We start from the raw sequence: 19,008 nt of genomic DNA on the forward strand, positions 1-19,008 counted from the left end.
CATGCTATCGTTGCTAACTATAGCACTGATGCTTTTCTAAAAGCCCAGGGGCGTGGCAGTGCTATTCAGTTTCTGAACTCAGAGTCCTTATAAAGTGATTACTGTTTGAGTAGGTAAGGTTACTTTCAAGGGAAACTATTCCCATACTTCTGCCTGTAGTTATTCAATTTAAAGGGCCAGTGACCTGAAGCAAAACAATTTATTGGAAGGGGACAGAAACACTGGAAAGATCATCTTGTACAAAAAATCCTATACTCGAAACAGAATCATGGTTCTAATTTTAAAACAGAATCAAGTATCTCACAATAAAATATCCTCTTCTGAAACTGCCAAAAGAGTAGAAAAAATATTAAGTAGGCATCAGAATTCATATAACACTCATACATATGATTAGTATGCATTTTGTTATTTTTTAGAAGATCAAACCTCTCAATGTGTGACAAAGGAGTCTTCCAAAGTAAGAATAATTTGAGCAATAGTTCTAACATTGTAATTCATTAATTTGGAGTTTTTAACCAACTCAATTCAATATTCTAACTTTTTTTCTAAAATAAATTGCTGTAAATTTTATTTGCTTTTTTTAAATACAATATGCGAAGTTGTAACCCCATACATTTTAATATAATTTTGAATCCCCTTGTAGACAAACAGTCACACTTTAATGCCCTTTAAATAAAGAAGAACCACTCATCTGTAACATACAGATACAGAAGGCTCTGGATTTTCATTTTAAAGTGCTTAATTACCTGCATAAAGAAAGAAATAACATAAAGAGTCTAGGCCAAGTTCATGTGGGTTTGAAATTACTGTTCTTTTTCTAAATGAGCAACAAAGACTCCTCAATGGTGCAAGCTATTATGTGGCCACAAGCCAACTGTAGAAGAAAATGTTTAAAAGGACAAGGGGATCAGGAATTAAATTCAAATATATGAGGCAAGAACCAAAATCAAAAATTGAAAAATATAGGTGGTGTTTCCAGCCACAGGACAACATAACATATTTGAAAGAAAAATCTAATCAGCAATAAAGTTAAATCTTCACATTAAGTATCCCAATGCGGGCAGTTATGTAATCTAAGGTTATTTTTGAGGATTTCCTGCATCCAAACACCATCAAACTTATGTTTCAAATATATCTATTTATGAAAGTACTCAGCATCACTAAAGGACCACACAAAACACAGTATTCATTAATGAATCCAAAGACTGAGAATGAAAAAAAATCTTTTTCACATCAATCTAAATTGCCATTCTCAAGTAATTTGAGCTTAATACTATAACTTACAAGTTAGGAAGAAAAGAAAGCATATCAGAGACGAAAAGGCAATAGATTTAACCTTGAAACAAGGTGACTGCCAAATAGTTGCTGAAGGAATTTCCTTATTATCAGATAAAGAATTTACAGTATTTATTCCCTCTAGAGATATAAAATAGTGAGTCAATCTGCAGTTCAAGATATTTACTTAAACCCAGAGGAGGAAGATATTGCTTCAACTTTTGAAAACCAAAATAGAAAAAAAAAAAAAGCTCTAATGTAGTTTATCTTTAGGCATCAGATTTAACAGATGTAACATTAAACAATTCAAGCTAAATGCTATTTCTCAAGTTCTCCTTTCATATATTTCTGTAATTTACATGAATATACTGTATGTAAAATGGGAATTTAAACCCATTTATCAGAAAATGCTTAATGATATCTATAGCTAGCTATTACAATTTAGTTAGATACATAATCTACTGATCAATTTGTATATACATCAATCCATGTATCCATTTTATCTTTCACAATATTTTTAATCTACTGATACTAGTCATCCTCTGATTACCCTTGAAAATGCATATGTGTCCTCAGAAAAAACCTGCACACACACCAAGAAAAAATACCTCTGACCAAAAAACATCTTCTGTTGATCATTTCCTTTATGCAAATATTACATAAGGAGATTCTTTGTTTTGTTTTGGGTCTAATCAAGCCTCACAATACTTACCTTCCATAACTTGTGGGCCTTCAGATAAAATTCTTCTTAGAGAAATAGCATTGTTTTCTTATAGAATTGTTCCCTTGCCTCCTCTATCTGGTTCAAAACATCATGAACTAAAATGTATGCTGCTAATATAAAAACAGCCTATACGCAAATTCATCCAGACAATGTGAATAGATTGGTAAATTTATCACTAACCACATAGTAATTAGACAGGCAGGCAGACAGACAGGCAGGCAGGCAGGCAGACACACACAGACACACAGACACACAGACACACACACACACACACACACAGAAAGTAACAAATAAACAAAATGCTTAAATAAAGGATATTGTCATCTTTTCCACAAACTTATCATGTCGATCTCCTGTTTCAGGGAATTTCTTGATGTCACTTTCCAGACGAACAATTTGTTGTTCCATTGCTACAAGGTTGCTCTTCAGAATTTGAGCTGAAACTAAAGAACAATGTGCAAAGTGTTTAGAATATTTTACCAGGTATATCAGAAAAAGGTTAAAATAAAACAGTAGCAGTTAAAGTAGTTTTTTTTTAATGTGGAAAAGAGTTCCAAGAAGTCAACTCACATTTTTCTGAATTACTGCTCATAAAAATTCTACTCTCCATGAAACGAGTGAAAATGTGTAATATAATAAACCAAATCATCATGTTTAATATGAAAATGTCACCATTTTATACAGCCATTAGTTCAAATGAATCTATTTCTATTTCAATTTATTGATGGAGTTCCTAATATTTCATTCTTTAAAATCTAATTTGAAGATTAAAGAGAAACTAAGGTTCAAAGAGATCTTATTTTATTAATGCATGTTCTTGACTATATAAATGATTTAAGGTTAAATTACATAAAAGATCAAATATTTTTCTTCTGTTGAAATACCTTGATTTTTATAAACCAACATTTATGGTAAAAGTTCCATTCTCTAGTCCTTTTCATACAGAGATGTGAAAAATAACTTGACACATAAAGAGAATTTAGAGCAAAACCCAGCAAACAATATGTGCATACACACCCACAAAGCTTCCAAGTGCCCTCAAACACTATCATTACTTCCTTTAATTACCCCTGACATTCTCTGCACTTTTCTTTTTCTCTCCTCATTGACAACCAATAATTTTAAGTATTTTATTCAAACTGCTCCTAAATAACATGCACACTTTCCAGATATCCCATGATGCCTTCTTTTCACAGAGGTACTTTTTTTAAACTAATACTATTTTATAGATACTCTATTACTACATGACTGCAGTTATGTACAAAGACACTTCTATCAATATCCATAGCATTTGGCAGGGTTCTAGTTGAAAAGACAAGGTAAGTGTTAGCATTTGATAGGTAGCCGGTGACACTGGCTCTTAAATCCAGACCTCTGAAACACTGTTCTTTTCATTAAAGAACTGTGAAACAGAAATAGAATAATATTACAATTCTTTTTTTAAAGCAAATTCGTTCAGAGGCATATCAGACTTACAATGAAAAATTCAAAAGACTGACAAAATCAACCTCCTGGCAAATTTTGACCAAACTCTCCTGGTACAAATTCCTTATACTGACCACACACCTTTATAACTCAACCAGGAGAAACTGCCTTAAATAGACATGCAAGTTCAAGAGACTGAAAATCAAACACCAACACTAAAGACAAATTTTTTCCCCCTAATTAATCTATGAGTTCAAATGGCTCTGTTCAATTTAGGTCCATTTGTTTAGATCCGAAAGCTTGGAGATTTTTTTTTTTTGAAGAACTCTAAGAAAGTTTTGTCTTGCCCCAAATTTTCTCCTGGCTTAGCAATCATTGCTTGCTTTATTTAAGGGAAGTTTGCTGTGGAGGAAATCATTCTGACTTTAAAACTGATTTTTTTTTCCCTTCTGAATTTTTTTCCCTTGGGTTTTTGGCTTAATTCTTGCTAAGTATTCAAAAGATTTCTCTTTTCCCATTTGCTTGATTGAAAAACTGAAGATATGAAATTGAAAAGTTGTTTATGTCACTTAGGTTGCACGGAAGAAATAAACTCATGATAACTTTCTGCAATAAACAAAATGCACCCAAAGGTCAGGTTTAGGTCACAAGAGTAATCCTACTAAAAGCAACAGTAATTCCAGCGGTAAAAAGAAGAAGATGAGGAGGATTCATCTTTTGATTGTTCAATACTGAAACAGCCCCAGCAGGTTGCTATGCACACAGAAGTCTAGATATTTCAAATAACAAGAGACAATATTTTTAATCCAGTGAAATTGCTTTTTACCCTAAAGTTAAATTCTGAATAAAACAATATTTCCCAGACATCTGTCTTCCTCAATTTCACATATCAAATCTTTAGTCCTGTATAAATCCCTCCAGAGCTCTAGTCCAAATTCTCTACCATTTACAGGCACTTTTGTTTGTTCAAGTGATTTTCCACGTTACCTTCTGCTTTGAAAGAGAATGATTTTTTTTCATGTACATAAACACAGATTCTCTGCTATAAAACCTCAAACTACTTAATGGTAAGATCCATACCTAATTCTTTGCTTTTCCCTCAGTACTTAACACAGACAGTACTCAATATATGTTTGTTGATTATGTATATTTGAAGAAGTTTCCATTCAGATTTAAAGTGATGCCCATTTCTGCCACTGAACATGCACGTAGAGGTTGGCTATCCTCATGATTATATCAGTTGTGATTATTATCAATTATGATGTGAGTAGGAAAAGGCAGCAGAAAGTGGAAGTCTGTCTAATTTTATGTAGAGGAGGCCGGATTGCAGGAGAAAGTGAGGAACTGGGATAATGAAGAGAAGTATTGTGCTCCTCTCTTCTTCCTCTGTAATGAATTACTAGTATTATGCATGAACAAAAAATAATAAAATACTGGAGCTGGAATAATCCAAGGATTCTAGCCCACATGCCTAACTGAGGCTGCATTAAACAAACAGTACCATTACAGAAAATGTATATCCTTAAACTGGTAGAATTATGGCTAGATGTGGCATATAATTATGGCCTTATAGTTAGATGTGGCATTGAAGGGGATTTAGACCAGCCTCTCAGGTTTTAAAAACTCCAGTTACACAGTGTCATCGCCTACATTCCTAGAACACAGACCCTAAGACAAAGCTTGCAAGTGAAAGTCTTCCTGGGAAAGAGGGTGGGGTGTAATCCCAGGGACACAGGCAGGAGGAAAAAGGGAAGAAAGTAAATACAAGAGAGTAAGTGACTGAACTGGCCACAGCTTTACAAAAACTACAGCTGGTTGCTTAGTATCTCAGGTTGTCTCCATCAAGGCCAACGTCATGGGCACGTGACCTGTGCAGTCGCACAGGGCCCCAGGCTTAGAAGGGCTCTGCCCTTTGTTTAACGCTTTGTTGTGGTCGTTTGGAAATTCTCAGTCATGTATTAAATGGGGCCCTGCAGTTTCATTTTCCTTTGGGTCCCGCTGATCATGCAGTCAGTCCTGGTCTCCAGATAAGGCAAATAAATCTGGTTCCTTCTCTGTTCTCTCACTGGCGACACTCTCTTTCAGGGAGTGATAACTTCCCACTCTGGCTGGGGAGCAACACGAGGGGTCCAGGCTCGCAGGTGGGGGATGGCACAGAAGGGGACCCAGTGACTCTAAGGCGGTACATAAACTAGATTCAGAACACAGGAGGCACTCTATCCGAAGCGGCTGTTCCCTTGTCACCAGTGGATCCATCTTTGTTTCCTTATAATCAAAATCAGCCTACTTGAACTCTTCTTACTCATCAAGACCTCACGTTGCCTTGCAGCCACACTGATCACGTCTACGCCCTAACTGACAGGAAAGGCATCTCTAGCATTTTCTTCATCTTCTCAGGCTACAAACAGCCAGTTCCTTCAACCAGTCCTCCGAAGGTCTACAGGTGAGTCATTAAGTCATAACTAACATTTATTGGATATTTAAATAATAACTAACATACACTGGTTATTTAACTAACTCTTAACTAGCTCTTAAGTAATAACTGTATAATATTTACTGAGTATTTACCTTGTGCTCGACATTATTCTAAGTAGATTTATGTATTAACTCATTTCCTCCTCACCAAACTCTATGAGGCATATTCTACTATAATGCAGGGGTGTGATGTGAGCCGAATTATGTGTCCTCGGGAAGCTGTAAATGTAAAAACAGCGTCTCTAATACCTGGAAGGCCAGGAGGTTGAAATAAAATTTGCATCCATTGGCACAAAGGCAAGTCACTTATATCTGAGGACAGGCATGTTCTTAGGAGTCAGATGGGTCTCGGTGCTAATCTCTGCCCTACCACGAAGTAGTGGGGCCAGTAGCTGAGCCAATCGGGGTTATCATTTCCCAATTTGCAAAGTGGAGATAATAAGACCTTCCTTAAAAGGCAGCCACTCGAGTTGAATGCTTTGACAAATATAAAGTTTCTATCATTACACCTGGTACATAATAGGTAATCTAATAAATATGCATTTCATATTCCACTACCCTTCCCCTCTATACTCTACCTCACAACAAATTCCTACTGTTAATGTGCCACCAAGAATTACAGAACAATTTAGATGTGATCTGAACAACAACAAAAAAGCACTGCTTACCTGCTACCCTACTGTGGCCTGATTGAATTTAGTATCTGTCTTTTTTCTAATCAAGAGAACGGAACTTAGATTGTGTTTTGTTTGTAGGTTTCACAGGGTACATGGAATTTTAAGTCTGGGAGCCAGTGACAATTATACTAATGAACAGCCAAGTTGTTAGAGATATTAGCCAGTTCCAAATTTAAAGACTATTTCTGGAAATTAAAACCTGTAGTCTTTATTTCTCTGGAGACATTGTAAAATTAGTCATTTGGGACTTCTAGACCTGTCTAAAAACGGATTTTTAAAGAAGTGTTATTAAAGAATTAACATGCCTGATTATTTGCCTTGAATCATTTTCAGAATCAATATTGATTAGTTAACTATTAGGTCCTAGCCTACATTACTTCTAATATTTCTTGAGTGTGTGTGTGTGTGTGTGTGTGTGTGTGTGTGTGNGAGAGAGAGAGAGAGAGAGAGAGAGAGAGAGAGAGAGAGAGAGAGAGAGGGAATTTTTTTCTGGGGGGAGGGGTACTTGGCATTCCAAGAACATTTAAATACCAGAGGGGTTAGAAATGCTTGTCTCCTTTACAGCCTCAGCCTCAGGGTATATTTTGTGCCTGTCATTATATTAGTTCACTAATATAAATTAGGGAGTCTTTAATGATATTGCAAACATTTTCTATCTGAGTAAATTGGCACTACAGGCATTCTCAATGACTGATTAGTCATTCTCACGGCACTTTAATTTTTTTTTCTCATTTTATTTTTTACATCTGCTACTGAATTATCAAGTCTGAATTATAACACTAAAAAATTAAATTATAGCCATCAGTTTCTTTATTATAGCTTTCTTCCTTGTACCCCATAAATAACCTTTTAAGTTCAGTATACTCTTGAGTTATGTGTAGGGAGAAACTTTTCCCACAAATCTTATTTATCTACTTATTTTGGTTGAAAAATATACATATACTTTTTTCCTGGCTGCAAGCAAATATATATGAGAGTGGCCTGATCTTCATTCAAACCATTTTAAATGACAGACTTGCTTGACTTCATAATTTCAAAAAAAGTAAAGTATAAGATAAATATTTTACGTGAGATTTTCAAATGGAAAGACTCTTTGATTACATAGTATATAAGAGAACTGATGTGCATGTGTGGGAAAAGAAAGATACTGATGAAATTCTCCAGACCGTGTGCAGAATGTGTAATTTTATGTAAATATAAAAGCTTTGCCAGGAACTTGAAGATTAATTTCTCTGAATTAAATATTTCTATTAATTTTACCCATTGACGAAGTAACCAAGCACTTCTTACATCTTTGCTCCAAGAAGGGCCAAGTAAAAATTTACTCTAGCAAGTATGTATGTGAATAGGCCCAAACATGATTATAAGCACCCTATAATTTTCCTTAACGGAATATATTTAGTTGAAGAATTACTATCAGCTGAGTGGCACAGCATTAGAGAGACTCATCCAGAAAACATATATAAAACAGAAAAGGACATCACAAACAGCCTGAACAATACCCACAGTTGTATTCTTTCTCAAGTGCATTTATAAGTTAATAGTTTCATTTTATATGAGTGCTGTATATGGGAATGAAGCAAGTGGTTTTGTATTATAAAAACAGCAAAACCTCATCACTGTGGGCTTCTTAGGCCTTTGAAGAAAATAAGTGGTAAATGGCACCCAAATAAATTCCGATAATGAAAAAAAAATCTGTTAGAAAATGACTCATTCTTAGGAGAAAAAGAAAATTGTTAAAAAGTCACCTGACCAGAAAACACAACTAAAATCCTTGTCAAATAAAAATGTAAAACTATACATCCCCAATATGTGTTCACAAGTGCCATTACCTGACCCTCTAACATACTGCACTTGGGGATAAGGTGCAGTTTTTCTAGATTGGATTTAGAATATGTCCTGAACTGATGCAGAGAGCAGAGGAAGTTCCATAAGAAATCATGAAAACTGCTTTATAAACCATATAAACATTTAACTCTCTAAAACTTCACTAGGCATATTTCAATGTCTGGGTGCACATTTGTACATGTTTTCAGCCTGAAACCTTGAGCCTGCATGCATTTTTTAAAAAATGAAGAAATGGAGCCTTCTAATACAAAGAAAAAAACCCCAAAACTAATACCTAAAGATAGTAGGGCTCCGTGGGTAGGTGGAGTAAAGGAGGAGAAAGTGGAGGTTTGAAACCCTCTGAAAAAAGATTTGCAGTAAAAAATGTTGTAGCCTGATCACCACACCACCAGCAGTGGACAGTCAAGCTACCCATGAAGAATCACAGTTCTTTCATCTGCTGTATCTTCTGCAACTGTTATTCTGCCTGCAGCAAATCATATGTGTGAATTTCTAAATCAAAGGCTAAAAAAACGCTGAAATCTTCTGTTCTTGTTGACAGCCTTAGCTCAAGGCCAGGATTGGGAAGTACATATGTGAGCTGAAGCTTCTATAAAGTAATGCTGCAGAGTCATGTTGGAATAGCTTGTTCTTATCACGAAGAATCTTTGTTGTAAGCTTATTTGTTTTGGGGGTTTTTTTTTGCAATAAAAGATCCCTCACTCACCCACACCTCAAAATGGAATAATTTGAATGGGTCAAGTAAGTCTTTATTGAGTTGAGTCTTTATACTGAATTGTCCTCCCCTGGAGATTTTATGGAAATTGCTCAACGAAAAAGCTTGCCAGAACTTTCAAATGCTGATAAATCCTTCATGACAATCTTATACTAATGTCTTCACTTGTCAAATCTACCTAATGCATTCTCCTTTCACCTTGGAATTACAACACTAGTGGTAAAAGGGGACCTTGTGAAAGGAGGCTACTTAATATTACAATAGGAAGCCTTAAAATAAATTAGCACTATTATGAAAAAAACACAAGGGCCGAGGAAATTGTAGTCCTATTCAACAAGCCTACCAAGGACAAAGTCTTAATTTCATAAATCTGAACTGACACAATTTTAAAATGTGCAGTTTTGAGTACATGTGTTTAGTTTTGAGCTGTAATCATTAATATTATTTCTAAAATTACAGAGGAAAAAAACTTAGAACACAACTATATTCAATGTTGCTAATAGTCTCCAAAACCAGGTATAGGAAATGAGCTCTCTGTATTTCACACCAAGTCAACTACCTGCTTCTTGAATAAGCATGCACAAATGCTTTTTATAGGAGCAACCACTTAATGGCAACTTTACTAACAGGCCCTTAGTCCTGGTATATTATAACCTTAATAAGGTGTGGAAAGATTATATGGTTGATAAACCATTTGAGTACTTTCTTCCACATGCTATCTAAAAAGAATTAAATACATGTAGACAGTGTCGTCATAAAGCTATAATGCTATATTAAAGGAACGTTAGCCTTCTTGAATATAACTTTTGTGAGTGTGGACAAATTTTCCATTAACCGTATTCCTGAACTCACCAGGGAAGTTAATGGGACCATAAGATTTCACATAGTCATCCTGGCACTTGACCAGGTTTTTCCAGAACACGTCTAATGTGTGCGGTCCATAGGTATACACATATACAAAGCCATCAACTTTTACCAAAACTCAATGCAGGTTGTCATGGGATCAATGTCAGTGCTGAGGTCATAATGCTGGAGTCATTAGAATCCATTCCACATTAGTGCTGCTAGGATTAGCAGGTCTGCTTGGTAATAAGGGTTACAAGTCAGATAAAAATTGCTTGGAAGGGTATAGTAAGCTTATGGTTACATTGTCTTTATTCATTAACTGACTGCGGATACTAATAGGATGACTATATGAGTATGCCCACAGATAAAAGATTGGCAATGCAAACTAAAGTAATTAGAAGATGTAACTGTAATAATTATCTAAATTCCTGACCACTGAAATCAGTCTATAAACAAAGCAGGGCTTTATCTAGGTATTATCATCTCAATGATCTAGTATCTCTTAAGTATTTTTGCCTAATAACCAAACAATGGATTAAAAGTAGAGATGAGGTTCACAGGCAGGGTCTTCTAGGAATTGATAAAAAAAATTGAGGTTTCACTCTAGGAGTAGAGTGAAAAGACTGAAGGGCATTTAAGCACCAGAGGTTGATTATATTTACCTTTTAAGAAAGATAATTCTGGAAGCTATGTGGAAAATGGAGAGGGGGGATTTCCGGTCAAGATGGTAGAATAGGTAAACACTGTTCTTGCCTCCTCTCATGACCACATCGAAACTACAACTAAACCACAGAACAACCATCATTGAGAATCGCCTGAAGTCTAGCTGAACCAAAACCCTACAACTATGGACATAGAGAAGAAGCCACCTTGAGACTGGTAGGAGGGGCAGAGACGCAGAATGGGCTGGTCCCATATCCACGTGGGACCATGAAAAATTGGGGGGGATACCTCAGCTGCAGAACTCCTCCCATGAGGAGCGAGGGGTCCCAGCCCCACACCAGGCTCCCCAGCCCAGAATTCAGGTGCTGGAGGGAGAAGTCCCCATAACTTTTTGCTGTGAAAACCAGCGAAGACTGTGGCTGAGTGAGACAGAGGGTGGCTAAGGTCCCAGGTGTTCCTCTTAAAGGGACCGTGCACGGACTTATCACTGAAGGACTCACTAGCTCTGAGCTCCAGCATTGGGGCAGCATCTCAAAAGACACCAGGGACATATAGGAAAGGAACTGAGTTATTTGGCTTCAGGATGAGGGCTGGAGGGGCAGCTTTCTCCCAGACAGAAGTGCTGGCAGAATCCATCGTTTCTTTGTTGAACTCAACCTCCTCCAGTCATGCAGACACAGGCAGTCACCACATCTGAGTTCCCACCGACTTCGCTAATACCATCCTCCCTGCTCTAGAGAAACCCTGAGACCTCGCCCCACCCAACTTTCAGGCACACCCAAGCCACTTGCAGTGGCTTTTCCATACAAATGGCCTCTCTTGCGTCATCTGTGGACTTTTCAGAATCTTTCAAAGGTTCACAAAAACCAAACAAGCAGCATCTGGCTTCAGCATGTCCCATACCTCTGGCTGAGCAGCCCTGAGCCTGGTACTAGCAGCAGCTGGCCTTGGTTCGTGGCTTCCCCTGTAAAGGCACCTCCAAGCCCAGCACAGGTGGCAGCCCTCTACAGATTGCTTTGTGGATCATGCCAGGTGGCCCTGGGAAGTCCACAGGCTGTGGTTGAACTTGACAAGCAGCAGGTGCCCTCCCAGGAGGCCCTGAAGCTGGCACACACGTTGGCCAGTTTTGGACCCAGCCAGAGAGAGCATCACCTGGCTGCCTCCAAGGACAACACACCCAAAGGACACAACGGGCAGGCACCCGAACCCCGCTAAAACTCTGGAGGGTCAGCCTTTGCACAACAGCTCCTCCACTGTAGTCACAGCCAGTCCTCATAACCAATCAGCCCAAAGGTCAATTCCTCCCATTGACATGCAAACAGCAACCAAGGCTTAAGTCTAACAGGGGGCACCCACAACCCACACAAGGGACATACCTGGAGCATCCAGCTCAAGCGACCAGGGAGACTGCACCACTGGGCCCCACATGACACCTACTACATAGTCCACTCTCCTAAAACCAGGAGACATAGCAGCCCTACCTAATACACAGAAACAAACACAGGGTGGCAGCCAAAATGGGGAGACAAATAAAAGAACAGAACTCCAGAAAAAGAACTAAACAATATAGAGACAAGCAATCTACCAGACAGTTTAAAACACTTGTTATAACGGTGCTCAATGATCTCAGGGAGAACATCAACAAAGACACAGAAAACATAAAAATGGAGACAGAAAATATAAAAATGAACTGGTCAGAAATGAAGAATACAATAACTGAACTAAAGAATATATTATCAGGAATCAACAGAAGATTTGGTGAAGCACAGGTTCAAATCAGCAATTTGGAGGATAGGGTAACAGGAAACATACAATCAGAACAGAAAAAAAAATCCAAAACAATGAGGATAGTTTCAGGGGCCTCTGGGACAACATCAAGCATACCAACATTCGCATCATAGGGGTACCAGGAGGAGAAGAGAGAGAGCAAGGAATTGAAAACCTATTTGGGAAGTAGTGACAGAAAACTTCCCCAGCCTGGCCAAGAAAATAGACATACAAGCCTAGGAAGCACTGAGAGTCCCAAACAAGATGTAGTCAAAGAGGCCCAGACCAAGACACATCATAATTAAAATACGAAAGGTTAGAGACAAAGACAGGATCCTAAAACCAGCAAGAGAAAAGCAGTTAGTTACCTACAAGAGAACTTCCATAAGACTGTCAACTGAGTTCTCAACAGAAACTTTGCAGGCCAGAAGGGATTGGCAGAAAATATTCCAAGTGATGAAATGCAAGGGACTACAACTAAGGCTACTCTACCCAGCAAGGATATCATTCGAAATTGAAGGACAGATAAAGAGCCTCCCAGATAAGAAAAAAAAATAAAGTTCATTACCACAAAGCCAGTATTACAAGGAATGTTGGAGGAACTTCTTGAAGATGAAAAAAATACAAAATATGAATAATAAAGTGGCAGTAACTACATATCGATCAACAACTGCTTGAAATGTAATTGGGTTTAATGCTCCAATCAAAAGACATAGGATGGGTGAACAGATAAGACAACAAAACCCTTACAAATGCTGCCTACAGGAGACTCACTTCAGATCAAAAGACACACAGACTGGGGCCGGCCGAGTGGCGCGATGGTTAAGAACTGGCTTGGGATGCCAGAGGGCCCCGGTTTGGATCCCACATAGGAGGGCCAGTGACACTGCCCTCCACAGCTAAGATGCTGAACAACAGCTCAACCTGCAGCTGGGCTGCCGTGAGTCGCCAGCGACGGCGTAGGCTGCAGCCCCTGTGGCAGTGGGTTGCCATGGGCTACCGTATGTAGCCAGCAGCCAGCAGCCAGCGTGAGCGGCCAGCAGCCGCAGTGAGCGGCCATCCAGAAGCCGGCGACTGATCTGCCTCATCTGGGAAGAGCGTAATGATGGTGCCAACTTGGGCCAATGAAGCAACGTCCTCCACAACCAGACTGAAGAACAAAAAGACAGCAACTTGTCTGTTCCCCTTCCCCCAATTTCCCAGCGCTGTTCACATCCCCCAATTCCCCAATAAAAAATCTTTTAGGAAAACAAAGGCACACAGACTGAAAGTAAAGGGATAGAAAAAGATGCTTCATAAAAAAGAAAACAAACCAAAAAAGCTGGAGTAGCAACACTTACACCAGACAAAACTGACTTTAAAACAAAGGCTATAACAAGAGACAAAGAAGGACCCAGTAATCGTACTTCTGGGTATTTATCTAAATACTACTTGGAGGGGACATGTGCATCCATATGATCATTACAGCATTGTTTACAATGGCCAAGATGTGGAGGCAGCCTGGCTGTCTATCAATGAATGAATGGATACAGAGGAGGTAGGTACATATATACAACGGAATATTGCTCGTCTATGGAAAGGACTGGGTTCTTGCCATCTGTGGCAGCATGGATGGACCTGGAGGTAATTGTGCTGAGTGGAGTATGTCAGACAGAGAAAGACAGATGAAATGTCATTTCAGTTATATGTGGAATCTAAAGAAAAAAACGAATAACCAAACAAAACACAAACAAACTCATAGTGAGAAGATTTTGATGGGTGCCAGATGGGAAGGTGGTTAGTGGGCTGCGTGAAAAAGAGGAAGGGAGTATGAAGTACAAGTCCATTGTTAAAAAATAGTCACGGGATGCAAAGTAAAGCATAGGTAACATAGTCAATGATATGGTAATAACTACGTATAATGCCAGGTGGGTACTAGACTAGTCGGGGGATCACTTCTTAAATTAGGTAAAGGACTAACCACTATGCTGTACACCTGAAATTCATATAATACTGAATCTCAAAAGAAACAATGAAGGGGAGACTATTCTCCAGTTTTCCATAGTCCTTGGCATTCCCTAAAAAGTATAAAATTTAATTTAAAAAACTTAAAAAAAAGAAAATGGAGGGAGCAGGGTCAAGAATGGAAAAGGAGAGAAGAGTTAGGAAACTATGATCGGGAAACGAGGGTGGTTTGGATTAGGGGACCAAAGATGGTTGCAGTACGTATTTTAGAGGTAGAGCTGACGAGGGTTGGGGTGCATGAAATGTGAGAAGCAAGAAGGGAATTATAAAGAGTGATTCCTGGGTTTCTGGCATGAACAATGGAAATGGAGATGTTTGCAGGGGTATTTGTGGGGAAAGATCAAGGGTTTCGCTTTGGACCTAATAAATTTGAATTGCCTGAACCGTCCAAATTGAGACTGCAAAAAGGAGGTTAGATATATGGACCCAGAGCTCAGAAGAGAGGTCTACGCTGGACGCCTGAAAAACGAAGTCATTTGCATACAGATCCCACTTCAGAATAGTTCCGTGGTTTCATTACACATGGCTTATGACATAATTTCGACTACAGCTAGTTTTCTGGCTCTATAAATCTCGTTAATAATTCCTGCGTCCCTGACTCATTCCAAGTACAAATATTTCTAGATGTTCGTTAAGGTCCTTTTCCTCTGGGCTATATTTGTAATTTATTCCTATTTTTCCTCTTGACTCTGCTCTTCTGTGTTACACTAAACTTGCACAGGTACCATGGAAATACCTAATAAGACTTTGTTCTCAAGCCTTGCTGTTACACCTCTCCTGAAACAAATGTTGCCAATAAAAACCACACAGCTAATTGCAGTTAGAGGTAGGGGGAGCACAGCTAATCAAAAAGCTTCAGACCTTTAAAGCACATAGCCGTGGAACTATCTGCCCCGATTTCCCCCAAAGAAGGAGAGGAAATATGAAAGACTGGATTCTTTTTCCTTCACAGTGCACACTACTGGCACGTTACCTGTGGTACAAGGGGAAAGGTTAAGGGTGATTTAGCCAATACAAGACAAGGTAGGGTTTCATCTCTCTTTGGTCCATTCCTCCCATCAGCTCCACTTGAGGTATTGACAGTAAGCATGTCTTCTTCCTGATTGTAGCTCTACAATCTTTTTTCAGAGTATATACATTTCTAACTTTCACTGTTGGTTGCTTTTCTTTGAATGACCATTGTAATTAATTCCTGATTTTCTTATCAGTGAACTATTCTTTTAAGGCCAACGACAATGCTTACCTGTATTTTAATCAGAATGGACCAATACAATTACCACACATGAGTGTATTGAGTGGCTGGGGATGCTGCCCACATCTGCTTTAGTTCCCAAGTCAGTGACTCTTGCCGCCCCCAGATGTGATAACGTCCTTGCACAAGCTCTCCCCTATCACTTTTTTTTTGTATGAGGTTAACTTTCCATCAACTTCATTCCTCCAATTAATCAGCATGTTACACTTGCAACTGTAATCTCTAGCCTTAGTACTCTAAAGTAAAGGTTTAACAATTATGGCCCTTTTACCCAAATTATTTTTGCCAACTTGTAAAGAATATGAATGTTTTCTATGGGCCCAGTAATGAATATGAAAACTCAAATTAGAAATCCAAAAAAATGGTCATTACTTTTAACCTGGGACAACTAGAAATTAATATTCATTATGTAGGTGTATCAAATTCCCACCTAATTTAAAAGCACTTACTGTTTCAATATCAAATATGGTTGCCTGCTTAAAAGTGGCAGAATAACATTTTTTAAGATGTGATCGCAGGAAATTCCATCCATGACACACCACCACGTCATGCCGGTCATTAAACTTACTGACAAAATAGATTTAGCCCTGGATGTCACATATGTTCTTCCAAAATAGTTTTTCTAGTAGCTCAAACCAGCCAAACATTATAAACTATGTTTTCAGATTAGAAAAACTGTATTCGCCCACAATTAACATTAATTTAGATAATGCAATAAAACACACCTAGCAAAGTGCACAGACATAGAAGGTGCTGACTAAACATCACTTGACCCGGAATTAGAATCTACATGAACAATATGTCCTACAAAATAGTCCTCCTAGAAACACACATCCAAATTAGTCCATAATGGTACCGTAAAATCTGGTTCCGCCCTATGCCAGACTTCTCCTTTAAAAACTAAAACCTGATTTTGCCACCACAATGCTTAAAATCTTTCAATAATCCAGTGGTTGTTATGCTATGGCAGAAAAAAAAGAAAAAGAAAAACACAGCCTTCGGAATCAGATGTACCTATTTCAAATTCCTTCTTCACTACTTACTGTGTGATTTTGGGCAAGTTATTTAACCTCTGTGAACCTTAGTTTCCTGATCTGTGAAATGGGGAAAGCAATTCTAACCTCCTAAGACTGTCATGATGGTTACAAGAAATAATGTGCACAAAGCTCTTATCATATACTAGCACATTAGAGACTAGATACACGTTACTTTTGTGCTCCTGTCACCTATAAGATCAACACTATAAGGACCTTCATTATACTCGTATGCCTGCCATCTCCCTCTCTGATTATCATGTAAGGCCGTCCTCCCACACTTACTGCTCTTGAACTGCCGTTATGAACTGCTATGTATGTATGTATGTATGTATGTATGTATGTATGTATGGGATAATGGTTAGTAAAATTACATAGGTTTCAGTGTACAATTCTATAATACATCATTTATATATTGCACTGTGTGTGCACCACCCAGAGTCACATCTCGTTCCATCACCATATATTTGACCCGCTTTACCCTCTTCTACCATCCCCCCATACTCTGTGGTAACCACTGAACTGTGATCTCTGTGTATGAGTTTTTGTTTGTCTATCTTGTTTTTTTGTTGCTTTCAGTTTTATATCCCACATATGAGTGAAATCATATGGTTCTCGACTTTTACTGTGTGGCTCTTTCATGCCTCCCTCTGCTGGTTCACATTTCCTCGGCCTAGAACGTTTTTCTGCTACCTTGGCCTGATGAAATTGCATTCTCCGTCTCTTCTTCCTCCTCTTTTAAGACTATAGCAACTTTTAATTATCTTTGTGGAAGTTTTAAACACAGTTATTATTTTAATGAAAGTTATACATGTACATAGTTTAGAGTCAAGTCATTCTAAAAGTCTGGTTATGAAAGCACTTGTCAACTCCCACCCCCTATTCCCAGTTCCCAGAGACATTTGCTTTGTTTTAGCTGATTTTAAAAAAGTATTTGCCCTCCATATTGAAACAAATACTAATGCTACTAGCTCTTACTTTATTTTTGTTTGTTTTTGTTCCCAAAGCTTTACTGAGATATAACTAACACATAACATTGTGTAAGATTAAGGTGTATTAAAAAAAGGTATTTACCGCCCATATTGAAACAAAATGCTAATGTTACTAGCTCTTATTTTATTTTTGTTTGTTTTTGTTTCCCCCAGCTTTATTGAGATATAACTGACACATAACATTTTGTAAGATTAAGGTGTACTCGTGTTGATTTGTTACATTTATTTATATATTACAAAATGATTACCACTATATCTTTAGCTAATATCTCCATCCCATCACATAGTTACCATTTTTTTTTGTGGTGACACCATTTAATATCTACTCTCGTAGCAACCTTCAAGTATATGAAATACTATTATTAGCTATAATCACCACGCTACATGTTAGATAACCAAACTTGTTAATCTTATAACTGGAAGTCTGTACCCATTGACCAGTATCTCCCCATTTTCTGCACCCCCACTTTGGTACCCATCACTCTGCTCTGTTTTCCTGGAACTCCCATTCATCTTAAGGTCAACTCTTTATGAAGTTTTTCATGACTCCATCCTCAATGCCCTCAGAGTACTTTTGATTCTTTCAGGATTTTTTTTACTGTGTTCTAATAGTTTACACAGCTACTTCTCTCCAGAGAACTTTAGTTCCATGAAAGCAGAGTAAGACCTTAAAAAAAGTCTTCTTATTCTCAGCCTCTAAAACTGTACCTGCCATACAGTTAGTGCTTAACAAATTTTGTTGGAACTGAAATACCATTTCTCCCATTTATTTAATTAGCAAACATGGTTTTTAAAGTGTGGACTACCTTGTACTGCTGAGAATACAATGTTAACAGGAAAAAACAATCACAGTTTTTCTAGAAAAGAATTAGAAAGAGGCATACAAATATTCATAGCCTTTGATGCAGTAATACTAGTTATAAACTATCTTTAAGAAAAACCCTGAAAGAGAAACCAGGATTTTTTTCCAAAGAAAATCATACAAGTCTTATTTAAAGTAGCACAAAAATGACATAACCTAGATCACCAGAGATAAAGGAATGATTAAAAGCTTTAGTGCAATGATATGAATGATAATTATATAGACAATAATGGGAAATTCATAAAAACCTTTTAATAACAGCAAAACACTTGTGATTTCTTTCATCTCAAGTGAAAAATTATCACACGGAAGTTTATATACAATGTGATCTTAACTGAGTAGCGTATTTTGTTTTAATAACCTCTCTCTAAATGAAAAGAAACTCCTTAACTTTGAATGGTACCCCCATATCACTCACATCTTCATCCTGCATTTCATAGAGAATAATT

General features: G+C 37.8%; 1 protein-coding gene across 5 annotated transcripts in view; it reads right to left on the minus strand.

Annotated features, from left to right (window-relative positions):
* The window catches only part of DIAPH2 (diaphanous related formin 2), an 873,267-nt gene that overhangs the window by 299,648 nt on the left and 554,611 nt on the right, over positions 1-19,008 (minus strand). For all 5 annotated transcript variants that reach the window (XM_019641102.1, XM_019641101.1, XM_019641103.1 and 2 more), the window contains one exon: positions 2,318-2,442. In XM_019641102.1, the coding sequence (XP_019496647.1) occupies positions 2,318-2,442 (125 nt within the window). The remainder of the gene's footprint in view (positions 1-2,317; positions 2,443-19,008) is intronic.

This window comes from Hipposideros armiger, unplaced genomic scaffold (genome assembly GCF_001890085.2).
Source record: "Hipposideros armiger isolate ML-2016 unplaced genomic scaffold, ASM189008v1 scaffold_56, whole genome shotgun sequence".
In the NCBI taxonomy this organism is placed as follows: Eukaryota; Metazoa; Chordata; class Mammalia; order Chiroptera; family Hipposideridae; genus Hipposideros; species Hipposideros armiger.